Source organism: Pelodiscus sinensis, chromosome 24, assembly GCF_049634645.1.
Source record: "Pelodiscus sinensis isolate JC-2024 chromosome 24, ASM4963464v1, whole genome shotgun sequence".
NCBI lineage: Eukaryota > Metazoa > Chordata > Testudines > Trionychidae > Pelodiscus > Pelodiscus sinensis.
Window position 1 is genome coordinate 2148342 of NC_134734.1, and position 16185 is coordinate 2164526.

The following is a 16185-nucleotide window of genomic DNA, read 5'->3' on the forward strand; positions in this document are numbered from 1 at the left end:
GTGGCGGGGCTGGGCCAGATGTAGGTGAAGGGGGGGAGGGCTGCACAATAGGCAGCAGGACACTGGGGGAGGGAGCTAACAATGTGTCTGAGGGGTAGGTGGAAGGTTTTGGGGGTGACTGATGGGGGAAGGGCTGCAGGGGCCATTTATGGGGGAGGAAAGCTGAAGGGGGGGGGAGTTGAAGGTGGAGGCGGGGGGGGGAGTTCTGGAGCCAGGGCCATCGAGTTCTGGAGCAGGAAAGAGGCCGAGACGGACACTTGGCAAATGGCTTTTATTCCCCGCGCTGCTGCTGTGGCTGGTACCATCATGCTCCCATCTCGCCCCCGGGCTGCCCTGTATGGGGATGCCAGCCCCTCCCCCTCATACATTTCTCAAGCCTGTTTTTCCCTATGATAGTCCTGACTCAAGCCCAGATATCTAGAGAGGGCCCCTGCCTGGGTGCAGATGCAGCCGCTCTGGGATGGGGCAGGGCCTGGCTCTACAGGGACCCCTCCCCCACCCCCTGAGATGCAAGTGGCTCTGGGGCATTGGGACAGCAGGTGAGGGAGACCCAAACTAGTGGGGACTGTAGGGAATTGGAAGGAAATCACAGGGGCTGGGCTGGGCCAGGACCCCTGGATTGATGCCCGAGTCGGGCAAGGGGGAGCCCACAGGCCCCTACTGTCCTCAGGGGACCGAGTGAAACCCCCAGGGCACCACTATCCCCTGAGTTAAAGCCCACGTTCCAAGGGGCATTTCATGCTGCTCGGGGCTTGGCCGTGGCGGGAACCAGCGTTGGCCACGCCTGGTGATGTACGCACCGCCGGGTGCCTGGGTTGAGCGCCGTGGTCTGAGATACCCAGTGCGAGTGTGCACGCTCTGCTGTTTTTCACACTTCGCCCCCTTGCACGCTGAGCTGCCCGCCTGTGAGCTCTGTGTTTCAAAATTCCAAAGTCCCTTGTGCAAAGCGAGTGCTTCCCAAGCCTTGCACACTTGTCCCTCGCACGCCAGAGCCAAAACACACGTCTGCCATGTTTTATAGCTAGCATCCCTCACACTTGTTCACAATCCCAGCACTCTGGTGCGATGGGGAGGCTGGCCATACTTCACAGCCTGGTGCTTTTGCACACCGGCTCGCATTCACCGCTCAGCCTTGTGCATAGACGCACCGTGTCTCAGGGCCTGGAGCGTTCACCATCCACAGCCCAGTGCACAAAGCATATGCCCTCCCTGGCTCACACATTTCACAATCAAATCTACTGGTGCAAAGCACATGGCTTCCGTCTTTGCACACCTGCTGCAAAGCGTGGGCCTGCTGCCCCTGGCCCCCCAGATTGTTCCCCAGTGAGAATCCCCTCCAGCAAGGCCTGTGCCCTGCGTGTTTCATGCCAGTGCCTTGCAGAGCTGCCTAACCAGGCCCCCTCTAGTGTGCAAGCCCCTGGCGCTGTGGCCAGCAGGTGGCGCTGTTCACCCATTTCCAGCCCCCCCAGAGGCATCTCCCTGGTACAGGGAGCTGAGTCCTGGCAGGCCCCTATGGGGCAGGCGCCCCCTTGATCAGGGTCTGGGCTCCAACGCCGGGTGAGCCCCTCAGCGGCCTGCAGAGCAGAGAGAAATGGAGACAGGTTACACCAAAGAAGCCCTTTATCACACCCTAGCTCCCCCCCCCACACACACACCCACACTAAGGGGGGCAGGGTAGTAGGCAAAGCTGGGGGGAGGAGCTAAAGGGTGGACCCTCAAGAGGCTGCGGGTTGGGAGTGGGGCACCGGCAGGGCTGGGGGGGCAGGGGCTGTGGGTCAGGAATGAGGGGCACTGGGGGGCAGGGGCTGTGGGTTGGGAGTGAGGGGCATCCACACGGTGGGGCGGGGCAGGGACTAGGTCCGGAGTGAGGGGCACCGGCAGGGCTGGGGGGGCCAGGGACCTGCAGGTCAGGAGTGAGGGGCACTGGGGGGGCAGGGGCTGCGGGTCGGGAGTGAGGGGCATTGGGGGGCCAGGGATCTGCAGGTCGGGAGTAAGGGGCACCGGCAGGGCTGGGGAGGGCAGGGGCTGCGGGTCGGGAGTGAGGGGCACCGGCAGGGCTGGGGAGGGCAGGGGCTGCGGGTCGGGAGTGAGGGGCACCGGCAGGGCTGGGGGGGGCAGGGGCTGCGGGTCGGGAGTGAGGGGCACCGGCAGGGCTGGGGGGGGGGCAGGGGCTGCGGGTCGGGAGCAAGGGGCACTGGGGGGCCAGGGATCTGGGGGGCCAGGGATCTGCGGGGCGGGAGTGAGGGGCACCGGCAGAGCTGGGGGGGGCAGGGGCTGTGGGTCAGGAGCGAGGGGCACTGGGGGGCCAGGGATCTGCGGGTCGGGAGCGAGGGGCACTGGGGAGGGCAGGGGCTTGGGGTCAGGAGCGAGGGGCACTGGGGGGCCAGGGATCTGCGGGGCGGGAGCGAGGGGCACCGGCAGAGCTGGGGGGGGCAGGGGCTGCGGGTCAGGAGTGAGGGGCACTGGGGAGGGCAGGGGCTTGGGGTCGGGAGCGAGGGGCACTGGGGGGCCAGGGATCTGTGGGTCGGGAGCGAGGGGCACTGGGGGGCCAGGGCTCTGTGGGTCGGGAGCAAGGGGCATTGGGGGGGCAGGGGCTGCGGGTCGGGAGCGAGGGGCACTGGGGGGCCAGGGATCTGCGGGTTGGGAGCAAGGGGCATTGGGGGGGCAGGGGCTGCGGATCGGGAGCGAGGGGCACTGGGGGGCCAGGGATCTGTGGGTCAGGAGCGAGGGGCACTGGGGGGCCAGGGATCTGCGGATCGGGAGCGAGGGGCACTGGGGGGCCAGGGATCTGCGGGGCAGGAGCGATGGGCACTGGGGGGGGCAGGGGCTGCGGGTCGGGAGCGAGGGGCACTGGGGGGCCAGGGATCTGTGGGTCAGGAGCGAGGGGCACTGGGGGGCCAGGGATCTGCGGGGCAGGAGTGAGGGGCACTGGGGGGGCAGGGATCTGTGGGGCAGGAGCGAGGGGCACTGTGCCCACCTGTCTGGCTGTCGTGGGGCTGTAGCAGTCCCAGCTCCTGCGGTGCTCTGGCCTCCAGGGCAGCCGTCACCAGCTGCGTCAGAGTGTCCAGCTTCTGGTCCAGGGCATCGATTCGCTTCTCCAGGCCCCGCTGGGAGCCGCTGAGCCCGGTGCTGAGGTCGCAGAGGAGCGTCTGCATCTGTGGAGGAGCAGCCAAGGGTCACACCCCCCAGCTGAGCCTTGGGGGGACAAACAGCCCCTGGGCAGCAGCGCCTTGCAGCCAGTGCCCCTTGCTCCCAGCCCGCAGCCCTGCCTCTGACAACCAGCCCCCACCCCCTCCCTGGGCCAGGGAAAGAACCCAGAAGCCCTGGCTCCCAGCCCCCCGCTGGCTCAGTCCTGGGTCGTCCCGGAGCAGGGGGCTGTGGGGCTGGTTACTTAAGGGCCCGGGGAGGTCAGAGGACTCAGGGACCCTCGATTCAGTGACCCCTCCACTGGGCCGGGCCACGCAGGCAGGACTCACCTTTGACGCATCCCCCAGGGCGTTCACCTGGTCTTGGAGCTTCCGGTGCCGAATCCGGACCTCTCGGAACCTGCCGAGCCAAGAGAAAGGGCTCAGCCAGTGCCCCCCATCCCCACCCGCAGCCCCTGCCGGCCCAGCCCTGCCCCCCCAGCAGCCTCACCCCCACCCGCAGCCCCTGCCGGCCCAGCCCTGCCCCCCCAGCAGCCTCACCCCCGACCCACAGCCCCTGCCGGCCCAGCCCTGCCCCCCCAGCAGCCTCACGCCCGACCCACAGCCCCTGCCAGCCCAGCCCTGCCCCCCCAGCAGCCTCACTCCCGACCCGCAGCCCCTGCCGGCCCAGCCCTGCCCCCCCAGCAGCCTCACTCCCGACCCGCAGCCCCTGCCGGCCCAGCCCTGCCCCCCCCCCAGCAGCCTCACGCCCGACCCACAGCCCCTGCCTGCCCAGCCCTGCCCCCCCAGCAGCCTCACTCCCGACCCACAGCCCCTGCCGGCCCAGCCCTGCCCCCCCAGTAGCCTCACGCCCGACCCACAGCCCCTGCCGGCCCAGCCCTGCCCCCCCCCCAGCAGCCTCACGCCCGACCCACAGCCCTTGCCAGCCCAGACCTGCCCCAGCCCCTCACTCCCAACCCACTAACCCCTACCCCCCACAGCCCTACTGGTGCCCCTCACCCCCGACCCACAGCTCCTGCCAGCCCACCCCTGCCTGTGTCCCTCACCCCCCCACCCTCAGACCCTGCCGGCCCAGCCCTGCCCCCCCCCAGCAGCCTAACTCCCGGCCCACAGCCCCTGCCAGCCCAGCCCTGCCCCCCTCCAAGCAGCCTCACTCCCAACCCATAGCCCCTGCCAGCCCAGCCCTGCCCCCCTCCAAGCAGCCTCACTCCCGACCCACAGCCCCTGCCAGCCCAGCCCTGCCCCCCCAGCAGCCTCACTCCTGACCCACAGCTCCTGCTGGCTCAGCCCTGCCCCCCCCAGCAGCCTCACTCCTGACCCACAGCCCCTGCCAGCCCAGACCTGCCCCAGCCCCTCACTCCCAACCCACTGCCCCTACCCCCCACAGCCCTACTGGTGCCCCTCACCCCCGACCCACAGCTCCTGCCGGCCCAGCCCTGCCTGTGCCCCTCACCCCCCCACCCTCAGACCCTGCTGGCTCAGCCCTGCCCCCACTGCGACCTCACTCCCCACCTGCAGCCCAGGCCTTGGCCCCCAGTCTCACTGGACCCCACTCCCCTTCCAGAGTCCCGCCGCCCAGCCCCATGCTCTAACCACTAGACTCCACTGCTCCCTGGTTGGGAGCAGACCCGGGTGCTGTCACTCACCTGTGGATGGCCGCCAGCAGGCGCCTGTGATGTGCCCGGGGCCCGGCCCTGGCCCTGCTGTGCCTGTGGCAGAACCAAGCTGCCTGCAGGACACTGGCAGCCGAGTTCTTCAACTGGGGATGCGGAGGAGACAGGATGTGATCCTGGGCCCCTGGTTCTTCCCACAATGCACTGGGACAGCTGTGCCTTGCCCCATGCCTGTCCCAGCTCTGGGGGAGGGGTCCTTCCTATACTTCCCACAATGCACTTGGATCATAGGGTTGGGCATTTTCCCACCATGCACCTTGGAGCTTAATTCCCCCATCCCACCATGCACCTGGACCCAGGAGCCTTGGCCGTTTTCCCACAATGCCCCTGTGTCACCTCATTCTGGGCAGTGGGGGTGGGTAGAGCCTGGCCAGAAGGGGGGGGGGGAGCATTGGGGGCCCTGGCCCTCCCCCCAGTCCCAGGACTGGGCAGCGGGGTGGGAGAGAACCTGGACCCCTGGGTTCATCCTGCGCTGGGAAGGGGGCGGGCGCTGGCACTCCCCCTACCTCCTTGGTGCACTGGATGTTCATCATGAAGTTGTGAACGTGTTTCTCCGCCCGGCTGAACTCCAGCTTGTCGGCTGCCACGGCCACCAGCAGCGCAGTGCAGCCCACGCCCTGCGGCAGAGTCGGGGATGTGGTTATCCAGGCAGGGCCCCAGGGCCGCACTAGGGGGCGCTGTGCTGGGGGCTGGCTCCGGGGCTGCACTAGGGGGTACTGGGCTGGGGGGAGGTTGGCCCCGGAGACACATTAGGCAGTGGTGGGCAGGGGGGCTGGACCCAGGGGCTGCACTAGGGGGCTCTGGGTTGGGAGGGCTGGCCCTACAGCAGCACTAGGAGCGCTGGGGTGGGGGGTTGGCCCTACAGCAGCACTAGGGGGCGCTGTGCTGGGGGTGGCTGGCCCCAGGGCAGTGCTGGGCTGGGAGGCTGGCACTGTGGTCGCCCTAGGGGGCGCTGAGCTGGGGAGCTGGCCCAGGGACCGCACTAGGGGGCGCTGGGCTGGGGGACTGGCCCCGGGGCTGCCTAGGGGGCGCTGGGCTGGGGGACTGGCCCTGGGGCTGCCTAGGGGGCGCTGGGCTGGGGGACTGGCCCCGGGGCCACACTAGGGGGCGCTGGGCTGGGGGACTGGCCCCGGGGCTGCCTAGGGGGCGCTGGGCTGGGGGACTGGCCCTGGGGCCACACTAGGGGGCGCTGGGCTGGGGGACTGGCCCCGGGGCCACACTAGGGGGCGCTGGGCTGGGGGACTGGCCCCGGGGCCACACTAGGGGGCGCTGGGTTGGGGGACTGGCCCAGGGGCCACACTAGGGGGTGCTGGGCTGGGGGACTGGCCCAGGGGCCGCACTAGGGGGTGCTGGGCTGGGGGACTGGCCCCGGGGCTGCCTAGGGGGCGCTGGGCTGGGGGACTGGCCCCGGGGCTGCCTAGGGGGCGCTGGGCTGGGGGACTGGCCCCGGGGCCACACTAGGGGGTGCTGGGCTGGGGGACTGGCCCCGGGGCTGCCTAGGGGGTGCTGGGCTGGGGGACTGGCCCTGGGGCCGCACTAGGGGGCGCTGGGCTGGGGGACTGGCCCTGGGGCCGCACTAGGGGGCGCTGGGCTGGGGGACTGGCCCCGGGGCTGCCTAGGGGGCGCTGGGCTGCACTCTTACCAAGATGCCGGTGCACAGACAGACCAGCCGTCCGCACACTGTCACCGGCACCACGTCGCCGTAGCCGATGGTGAGGAAGGTGATGGGGATCAGCCACAGCGTCCCCTCCAGGTGCCCCACCCCCATCACCTTCTCCCTGCATGGGGGTCACAAAGGCAGTGTCAGTGACCCCGCATGGAGCCTGCCTTGGGCCCACCCCCACCTCTGAAATAGGACCCCTCCCCCTGTGCCCCAGTCTCGTTTGCCTGGCCACTTGCCCAGCCTGCTCTGGGCACAGACCCCTCTTCCATGCTGCTCTTTGGCCTTCAATTGGCCACTTTCCCACAATGCACTTGGGCCCTAAGCTGGCTGCTATCCCACAATGCACTTGGGGCCTAAGCTGGCCGCTTTCCCACGATGCACTTGGGCTGTACATTGGCTGCTTTCCCATGATGCACTTGGGCTCTACATTGGCCGCTTTCCCACAATGCACTTGGGCCCTAAGCTGGCCGCTTTCCCACGATGCACTTGGGCCCTAAGCTGGCCGCTTTCCCACAATGCACTTGGGCTCTACATTGGCCGCTTTCCCACGATGCACTTGGGCTCTACATTGGCCGCTTTCCCACAATGCACTTGGGCCCTAAGCTGGCCGCTTTCCCACGATGCACTTGGGCCATAAGCTGGCCGCTTTCCCACAATGCATTGGGGCCATAAACTGGCTGCTTTCCCACGATGCATTTGGGCCATAAGCTGGCCGCTTTCCCACAATGCATTGGGGCCATAAACTGGCTGCTTTCCCACGATGCACTTGGGCCATAAGCTGGCCGCTTTCCCACAATGCATTGGGGCCATAAACTGGCTGCTTTCCCACGATGCATTTGGGCCATAACCTGGCCGCTTTCCCTCGGTGCCCCTGGGCCTACAGTCGTCTGCTCTCAGCCGCCCGCCCGTCCCCACGGCCCACCTCTCGCAGACGGACAGCACCCAGGAGGCGGTGATCCAGAGGCCCAGCGTGAGCACCAGCAGCACGCGGCCCGGCTGGCTGTTGACCAGCAGGCGCAGGGCGAAGGGGTACTGGAAGCGGATCTGGTTGAGGGAGCCGATGCTGCGGTAGGAGGCGTCGCCCAGCACCCGGCTCAGCAGCAGCGCCGCCCGCGGCACCAGGTAGAGCCGCAGGAACATCAGCAGCGACAGCAGCGTCTCGGCCCCCGACAGGAAGAGCAGGGAGGGGCCCTGCTCGGAGCCCAGGCAGGGGGAGCCCCCCATGGGGAAGGGGTGCAGGGCGCAGACCAGCAGCTCCAGCAGGATCAGGCCCAGCCGGGGGCCGCTCATGGCGATGCGCCAGTCCTGGAGCGAGTTGTCCAGCATGAAGATCTGTGGGGGGAGAGAGCCGGGGGGAGCATGTGACCCAGGAGTCCTGGCTCCCACCCCTGTAACCATTAGACTCCCCTGCCCCTGCCCCCGCCGAGCAAGAGAGAATGCAGTCACAGACACCCTCCCGCTGTCGGGTGTGTGTGTGTGTGGGCTGAGCCCTGCTCCCCGTGTACACATGTCTGTCTGTCTGTGCCAAGAGGCGTGTGTGTGTCTGGGCCCAGAGGCGGGTGTGGGTGACTCACACCCGCCATCCCTTTGCTCACCTGCCCCAATAACCCAGGGTAGGAAATTTCCAGCCTCACAAGATCAACCTCCCGCTCCTGCCTACGGACTGCAAAACCTGGCTGCAGCTCCAACACCGTGCGTGTGTGTGTGTGTGTGTGTGTGTGTGCGTGTGTGTGTATGCGTGTGCACTTCTCTGTCCATGCATGTGTGTGTGAATCTGTGTGCAGATGTTTTCCTGCCTCTGTGTATGTGTGAGTACGTGTGTGTCTGTCCATGCATGTGTATGTTTGTGTGTGTATTTGTGTCTGTGCCTGTGTGTACATGTGTGTGTTTCAGAGTCCATTCCTGTGTGTGTATGTGTGTACATGTTTATGTGCACATCTGTGTGTGTATCTATGTGTCCATGCCTGTGTGTGTATCTGTATGTGTATCTATGTGTCTGTGCCTGTCTGTGTATCTGCGTGTGTATATTTGTTTGTGTATCTGTATGTGTGTCTGTGTGTCTGTGTCTGTGCCTGTGCATGTATCTGTGTGTGTATGTTTGTGTGTGTCCGTGTATCTGTGTGTTTGTGTGTGTGACTCTGTGTCCGTGCCTGTGTGTGTATCTGCATGTGTTTGTCTGTGTGTATCTGTTTGCGTGTCTGTGCAAGTGTGTGTGTCTGTGCATGTCTGTGAGTGTCTGTATCTGTGTGTACGTTTTTGTGTGAATCTGTGGCTGCGTCTAGACTGGCACAATTTTCCGGAAATACTTTTAACAGAAAAGTTTTTCCGTTAAAAGTATTTCCGCAAAAGAGCGTCTAGATTGGCAAGGATGCTTTTGTGCAAAAAGTGCTTTTGTGCAAAAGCATCCGTGTCCAGTATAGACGCGCTTTTGTGCAGGAAAGCTCCGAAGGCCATTTTAGCCATCGGGCTTTCTTGTGCAAAACATTAAGGTGCCTGTCTACACTGGCCCTCTTGCGCAAGTATTTTTGCACAAGAGGGCTTATCCCTGAGCGGGAGCTTCAAAATATTTGTGCAAGAAGCACTGAATTCTTGCATTAGAACGTCAGTGCTCTTGCGCAAAGTCAAGCGGCCAGTGTAGACAGCTGGCAAGTTTACCAGTCTAGACGCATCCGTGTGTTTCTGTGTCCCTGCCTGTGTGTGTATCTGTGTGTGTGTGTGTCTCGGTGTCCCTGCCTGTGTGTCCCTATCTGTGTGTGTGTCTCTGTGTCCCTGCCTGTGTGTGTATCTGTGTGTGTGTGTCTCTGTGTCCCTGCTTGTGTGTGTATCTGTGTGTGTGTCTCTGTGTCCCTGCCGGTGTGTGTGTGTATCTGTGTGTGTGTCTCTGTGTCCCTGCCTGTGTGTGTGTGTCTCTGTGTCCCTGCCTGTGTGTGTATCTGTGTGTGTGTGTCTCTGTGTCCCTGCCTGTGTGTGTATCTGTGTGTGTGTCTCTGTGTCCCTGCCGGTGTGTGTGTGTATCTGTGTGTGTGTCTCTGTGTCCCTGCCTGTGTGTGTATCTGTGTGTGTGTGTCTCTGTGTCCCTGCCTGTGTGTGTATCTGTGTGTGTGTGTCTCTGTGTCCCTGCCTGTGTGTGTATCTGTGTGTGTGTGTCTCAGTGTCCCTGCCTGTGTATCTGTGTGTGTGTGTCTCAGTGTCCCTGCCTGTGTGTGTCTCAGTGTCCCTGCCTGTGTGTGTATCTGTGTGTGTGTGTTCCTGTGTCCCTATCTGTGTGTGTGTCTCTGTGTCCCTGCCTGTGTGTGTATCTGTGTGTGTGTGTCTCTGTGTCCCTGCCTGTGTGTGTATCTGTGTGTGTGTGTTCCTGTGTCCCTATCTGTGTGTGTGTCTCTGTGTCCCTGCCTGTGTGTGTATCTGTGTGTGTGTGTCTCGGTGTCCCTGCCTGTGTGTGTGTATCTGTGTGTGTGTGTCTCTGTGTCCCTGCCTGTGTGTGTATCTGTGTGTGTGTGTCTCTGCACGTGCAGCGGGGACATGGGCCCCAGTGTGTGAGGCGCAGACTCAGCCTGATCTGCAGAGATTAGATGGGATCTGCCCCAACTACCGGAAAAGCTGCCGGTGCGTTTTCTGTCACTGGGCGGAGGGGGCTGGAGTGGGGGCTGGGAGCCAGAGCGCCTGGGTTCTGTCTCCCAACTCGGGGAGGGGAGCGGGGTCTAGTGGTTAGAGCAGGACACGGGGCTGGGAGCCAGGGCGCCTGGGTTCTGTCTCCCAACTCGGGGAGGGGAGCGGGGTCTAGTGGTTAGAGCAGGACACGGGGCTGGGAGCCAGGGCGCCTGGGTCCCTAGTTGACTTGGCTGCCATAGAGCTGAGAACAGCTGAGGGGAGCGTTAGTCCCAAGCGGGAACCCCACCGGCGCACCCCCTCCTGGGAAGCGTTATGGGGGGCAAGCCCGGGGGGATCGGGACCCTGGCCCGGCTGACGTGGGGGTACCTGGATCTCCTTGACGTGGAAGGCCAGGATGAGGGCCAGCAGGGCAACGGTGGAGAGCGAGAGGAGGCAGCGCACCAGGAAGAGATACGCAAACCACTGAGCGAGGAGAGAAAACTGGAGTGAAACCCCCCGAGACAGCCAGTCCCTGCCCCCCCGGCCCCCCGAGACAGCCAGTCCCTGCCCCCCCGGCCCCCCCCGAGACAGCCAGTCCCTGCCCCCCCGACTCCCCCGGCCCCCTGAGACAGCCAGTCCCTGCCCCCCCGACTCCCCCGGCCCCCTGAGACAGCCAGTCCCTGCCCCCCCGACCTCCCGGCCCCCTGAGACAGCCAGTCCCTGCCCCCCCGACTCCCCCGGCCCCCTGAGACAGCCAGTCCCTGCCCCCCCGACCTCCCGGCCCCCTGAGACAGCCAGTCCCTGCCCCCCGGCCCCCCCCGGCCCCCTGAGACAGCCAGTCCCTGCCCCCCCGACTCCCCCGGCCCCCTGAGACAGCCAGTCCCTGCCCCCCCGACCTCCCGGCCCCCTGAGACAGCCAGTCCCTGCCCCCCCGACTCCCCCGGCCCCCTGAGACAGCCAGTCCCTGCCCCCCCGATCCCCCCGGCCCCCTGAGACAGCCAGTCCCTGCCCCCCCGGCCCTCCTCTGGCCCCCTGAGACAGCCAGTCCCTGTCCCCCCTGACCCCCCTCCCGGCCCCCTTAGACAGCCAGTCCCTGCCCCCCCGACCACCCCCCCGGCCCCCTGAGACAGCCAGTCCTTGTCCCCCCCGACCTCCCCGGCCCCCTGAGACAGCCAGTCCCTGCCCCCTCCCCGGCCCCCTGAGACAGCCAGTCCCTGCCTCCACCCCCCTGAGACAGCCAGTCCCTGCCCCCCCGGCCCCCTGAGACAGCCAGTCCCTTCCCCCCCGACCCCCTGAACCAGCCAGTCCCCCCTTCCCCCGGCCCCCCAAGACAGCCAGTCCCCGCCCCCCTGCCCCCCAACCCTCCGAGACAGCCAGTCCCCGCCCCCCCGGCCCCCAACCCCCCGAGACAGCCAGTCCCTGCCCCCCCCGGCCCCCTGAACCAGCCAGTCCCCCCTTCCCCCGGCCCCCCAAGACAGCCAGTCCCCGCCCCCCTGCCCCCCAACCCTCCGAGACAGCCAGTCCCTGCCTCCCCGGCCCCCAACCCCCCGAGACAGCCAGTCCCTGCCCCCCCGGCCCCCTGAACCAGCCAGTCCCTCCTCCCCCTGACTCCCTGAGACAGCCAGTCCCTGCCCCCCCCCAACCCTCTGAACCAGCCAGTCCCTGCCCTGGGGCCCCCAATAGATCCCTTCTCCCCCAGAGCCAGGCAGTCCCTGCCCCACCCCCACCGTACCCCGATTCCCTGAGCCAGCCAGTCCCTGTCCCTGCCCCAGCCAGTCAGTTCCTGCCCCAGGGCCAGATGGGAGCCAGCACCCCCAGAAGGGACAGGCCACGAGCCCCCTTTCCTGCCCCCAGCCGGGTGGGTGGCTCTAGGGGGTTTGACCCATGTGCCTTGTAGGCCTCAGTGCAAAAATCTCATTGTTTGCAATCGACCCAGGCAAGGCCAATAGGACGCCCGGGCCCAGGGGGTAGGGAGTGGGGATCGTCCCCCGCCCCAGCTCTGCTGCCAGCCCCACCCTGAGCAAACACCAGGCGGCCGTGGGGCAGGTTTTGGAGCCAGGCCGCGGGGAATGCGGAGATTCATCCCGCAGAGGAAGGCCGGGTGCAGGCAAGGCAGGCCCAGGGACCCAGAATCCAGCCCCGGTGGAACCCCGGGTGTCCGGGCTCCCCGCCCCAACCACTAGGTCTCCCTCCCCATGCCTTTGGCCGGTGGTTTCTCTCACTCTGTAGCAAACTGCTACCTCCTCCATCCGGATCAATATTTATCCTGTCACTGGCCCAGAATCAACACCCCCCCAGCCCGGGGAAAGGGCACGATTGTGTTGGGAACAATCGGAGCAGCTAGTCTTGGCTGCGTCTTGGGAATGGGGCTGGCGGGTGCCCAGAGAGGGAGCAGGGTGGCCGAGGGCCGCCCTGGGAGGAGATGGCAGGTGCCCAGAGAGAGAGAGAAAAACTCTCACGGCTTCATGCCTCAGTTTCCCCACTGAGCCTCCCACCCTGCCCCCCTGTAGCACGGTGCCCCCTGGGGCATCGGGGCCAGCCCTGCCTGCTGGGGAGATGCCCCCACACCCAGCACAGGGTTTTGCACCCTGCCCGTGCCCAGACATGCCCACAGAGGGAAGGGCTGGGAGAGGATCCAGGACGGATCCAGGGCCCGCTCCAGACTCCGAGCCAGGCAGTCCTGGGTGCAGGGACGGTCAGAGACCCACGAGAGTTAGCAAAACCCAACCCACTGACCGAGACCCCGGCAGGAACCCGGGACTCCTGGGCCTAGGAGAAGGGATGGGAACCCGGGCGCCCAGCCCCCGCCCCGTGATTCCCCCCCGGCCACACGTGGTAATTAAATAACTGGGCTAATGAAGTTCCTGCAGGCCAGGCCCGAAGCACCGAATTCCAGCACACGGGGGCTGGTTCCAGGATGGGGCTGAGAGCCACAGCCACTGTCCCCGCCCCCATGGCCTGGCTCAGAGCAAGTGCCCCAGATGGACATGGGGGGGCTGCGGGTCGGGAGTGAGGGGCACGGGGGGGCCGAAGGCTGGACTGGCAGGGGCTGCGGGTTGGGGGGCACGGCAGTGCTGGCAGGTGCTGCGGATAAACAGTGAGGGGCACTGGCAGGGCTGGGGGGGCAGGGACTGCGGGTCAGGGGTGAAGGGCACTGGCAGGGCTGGGGGGGCAGGGACTGCGGGTCGGGGGTGAAGGGCACCGGCAGGGCTGGGTGGGAGCAGGGCTGGGGGTCAGGGGTGGGGGGGCACTGGCAGATCTGGGGGGCAGGGCTGGGGGGCACTGGCAGAGCTGGGGGGGCAGGAGTGAGGGGCACCGGCAGGGCTGGGGAGGAGCAGGGCTGGGGGGCAGGGGTGGGGGGGCACTGGCAGAGCTGGGGGGCCAGGGCTGGGGGCACCGGCAGGGCTGGGGGGGAGCAGAGCTGGGGGGCAGGGCTGGGGGGCACTGGCAGAGCTGGGGGGGCAGGAGTGACGGGCACCGGCAGGGCTGGGGGGCAGGGGTGGGGGGCACCGGCAGGGCTGGGGGGGAGCAGAGCTGGGGGGCAGGGGTGGGGGGCACTGGCAGAGCTGGGGGGAGCAGAGCTGGGGGGCAGGGGTGGGGGCACCGGCAGGGCTGGGGGGAAGCAGGGGGGGTCTGCAGCCTCCTACCTTGCAGCCCCCGAACCAGGCCAGCTCCGCGTGCAGCACCATGAGCAGGAGGCCCCCGAGCGCCAGGGCCAGCCCCCAGCCCGCCAGCTGCCCCTCGGCCTTCAGCAGCCCCTTCCGCAGCCGCAAGCGCCGCAGGTTCTCGCCCGGCGCCCCCGGCACGGGCAGGGTGGTGGCTTCGGGGGGCTTCTGCTTGGCCCCCATCTCATGGGCATAGGGCGGCATGGGCAGGCAGGGGGCCAGGGACTCCCCGGCTGCCCTGAGGCGCTGGCGCTTCAGCAACCAGCGTGCAGCCAGCGTGACACGGGGGGGCCCAAACCCAGGGCGGGGGGGGGGGGAGAGAGAAAGGGCCGCGAGGAGGGGATGGGGAGAGGGGTGCTGGGGAGGGGATGGGGAGAGGGGTGCTGGGGAGGGGAGGGGGAGAGGGGTGCTGGGGAGGGGAGGGGGAGAGGGGTGCCTGGGGAGGGGATGGGGAGAGGGGTGCCCGGGGAGGGGATGGGGAGAGGGGTGCTGGGGAGGGGATGGGGAGAGGGGTGCCCGGGAGGGGATGGGGAGAGGGGTGCCCGGGGAGGGGATGGGGAGAGGGGTGCCCGGGGAGGGGATGGGGAGAGGGGTGCTGGGGCGGGGATGGGGAGAAGGGTGCTGGGGCGGGGAGCCGGCAGGAGCGCAGGGAGCCCGGTCCCGGGGGGAGGTGGAAGAGGCAGACGGGGCGGCCAGCCAGGCAGGGCGCAGGCGAGGGCAGCGCAGCAGGAGGCAGGGACCTGGGCAGCCGGGGCCGATCGAGGGAGACAGACAGGCGGGCAGGCAGGGCAGAGGGACGGGACGGGCAGACGGGCCGGGCTGGGCAGCGGGGCCGGACGGGACGAGCCGGGCGAGGGCACCTGCAGCTGCCGCTGGGCTCCGCTCCGGCCGCTCCAGTCTCTGCCCCGGCGCGGTTCGGCCCCAGGGGTGCGGCGGGGGGGGGGCGGGGCTGACGGGGGCGGGGCTCCCAGGAGCATGTGTCCCGGGACAAAGGGGCGGGGCAGGAGCCAGGGCTGGGGGGGGGGGACACCGGCGGAGCAGGGGGGGGTCCTGGGTCAGTCACCTGGACCAGCCCCGCCCCCCAGGGGGGATCCGGGCCGGGGGCCGCATCTGGAGCCCTGCTGGGAGGGGCTGGAACCTGCCCCCGCCCCCCCCCCCCGTCTGTCCCCCTTGCTCGCGGGGGGGAGGAATTGGGGAGTTTTCAATGCAACACTCCGAGCCAGAGACTGGGCCCCCCAACCCTGCCGGAGCCCCTCACTCCCGCCCCCCAGCCCCTGCCCCCCGCCCTGCTGATGCCCCCCCCAAGGAGGGGCAACTGTTGCATCAGAGCCGTCCCTGCCCCACTTTGACTCACCCCCCAGTCCCCCCCCCAAGCTGGGCTCTGAGTCAGCAGTGAGGTTGCCTCCCCTGACTCAGGCCAGGCACATCCTGTGGCTCCCTGGCTTCCCCTGCCAGGTCTCACCCCGCCCCCGCCCCCTCCCATGTGGATTCGTTCCGCTCTGATGCTGTCGCCCTGCCCCAGAAGCAGCCGCATCTCAGCCCCGGATGAGATCCCCGTGTGAGAGCTAAGACCAGCCCGTCTGGCTCAGCCCAAAGGCCCATCCCGCCCAGTGTCCTGGGTGCCCACAGTGGCCAGGCCAGGTGCCCACGCGGGAGGGACACACAGAGGCCAGGGACACCATCCCTGCCCAGTCTGGCTAATGGCCATTGATGGACCTAACTCCATGCACTCACCTCGCTCTTTTTAAAATCCCCTTGTAGCCCCTGGGTCCCTCCCCAGAGCCGGCTGCATCTCAGCACTGAGTGAGGGGACCCTGCATAACCAGCCCCTGCATCCCTCCCCAGAGCCGGCTGCATCTCAGCACAGAGTGAGGGGACCCTGCATAACCAGCCCCTGCGTCCCTCCCCAGAGCCGGCTGCATCTCAGCACAGAGTGAGGGGACCCTGCATAACCAGCCCCTGCATCCCTCCCCAGAGCCGGCTGCATCTCAGCACAGAGTGAGGGGACCCTGCATAACCAGCCCCTGCATCCCTCCCCAGAGCCGGCTGCATCTCAGCACAGAGTGAGGGGACCCTGCATAACCAGCCCCTGCGTCCCTCCCCAGAGCCGGCTGCACCTCAGCACAGAGTGAGGGGACCCTGCATAACCAGCCCCTGCGTCCCTCCCCAGAGCCGGCTGCACCTCAGCACTGAGTGAGGGGACCCTGCATAACCAGCCCCTGCATCCCTCCCCAGAGCCGGCTGCATCTCAGCACAGAGTGAGGGGACCCTGCATAACCGGCCCCTGCGTCCCTCCCCAGAGCCGGCTGCATCTCAGCCCTGAGTGAGGGGACCCTGCATAACCAGCCCCTGCATCCCTCCCCAGAGCCGGCTGCACCTCAGCACAGAGTGAGGGGACCCTGCATAACCAGCCCCTGCATCCCTCCCCAGAGCCGGCTGCACCTCAG

General features: G+C 67.3%; 1 protein-coding gene across 2 annotated transcripts; it reads right to left on the reverse strand.

The window, feature by feature from the left end:
• Window positions 1-256: 256 nt before the first annotated feature.
• KCNN4 (potassium calcium-activated channel subfamily N member 4) lies at window positions 257-14730 on the reverse strand. 2 transcript variants are annotated; one of them, XM_075908260.1, is made up of 9 exons: window positions 14599-14730; window positions 10461-10556; window positions 7405-7814; window positions 6462-6597; window positions 5326-5436; window positions 4793-4905; window positions 3477-3546; window positions 2978-3155; window positions 257-1574 (listed from the first exon to the last, which is right to left on the reverse strand). In XM_075908260.1, exons 1-9 carry the CDS (start codon window positions 14713-14715, stop codon window positions 1567-1569), a joined length of 1239 nt encoding a protein of 412 aa, XP_075764375.1. In that variant the 5' UTR covers window positions 14716-14730; the 3' UTR covers window positions 257-1566. The 2 variants fall into 2 exon arrangements, with proteins under 2 accessions (XP_075764375.1, XP_075764374.1); XM_075908259.1 differs by lacking the exon at window positions 14599-14730 and adding an exon at window positions 13721-14056.
• Between the last annotated feature and the right edge of the window lie 1455 nt (window positions 14731-16185).

Excerpts from the sequence above, each read along its gene's own strand:
- KCNN4 (XM_075908259.1), bottom strand. The coding sequence starts at position 13,942 with ATGCCGCCCTATGCCCATGAGATGGGGGCCAAGCAGAAGCCCCCCGAA. Across the intron at positions 7,815-10,460 it reads TCCACGTCAAGGAGATCCAG|ATCTTCATGCTGGACAACTC; the intron begins GTACCCCCACGT and ends CTCCCCCCACAG. Across the intron at positions 5,437-6,461 it reads GTCTGTGCACCGGCATCTTG|GGCGTGGGCTGCACTGCGCT; the intron begins GTAAGAGTGCAG and ends ACTCTGCCGCAG.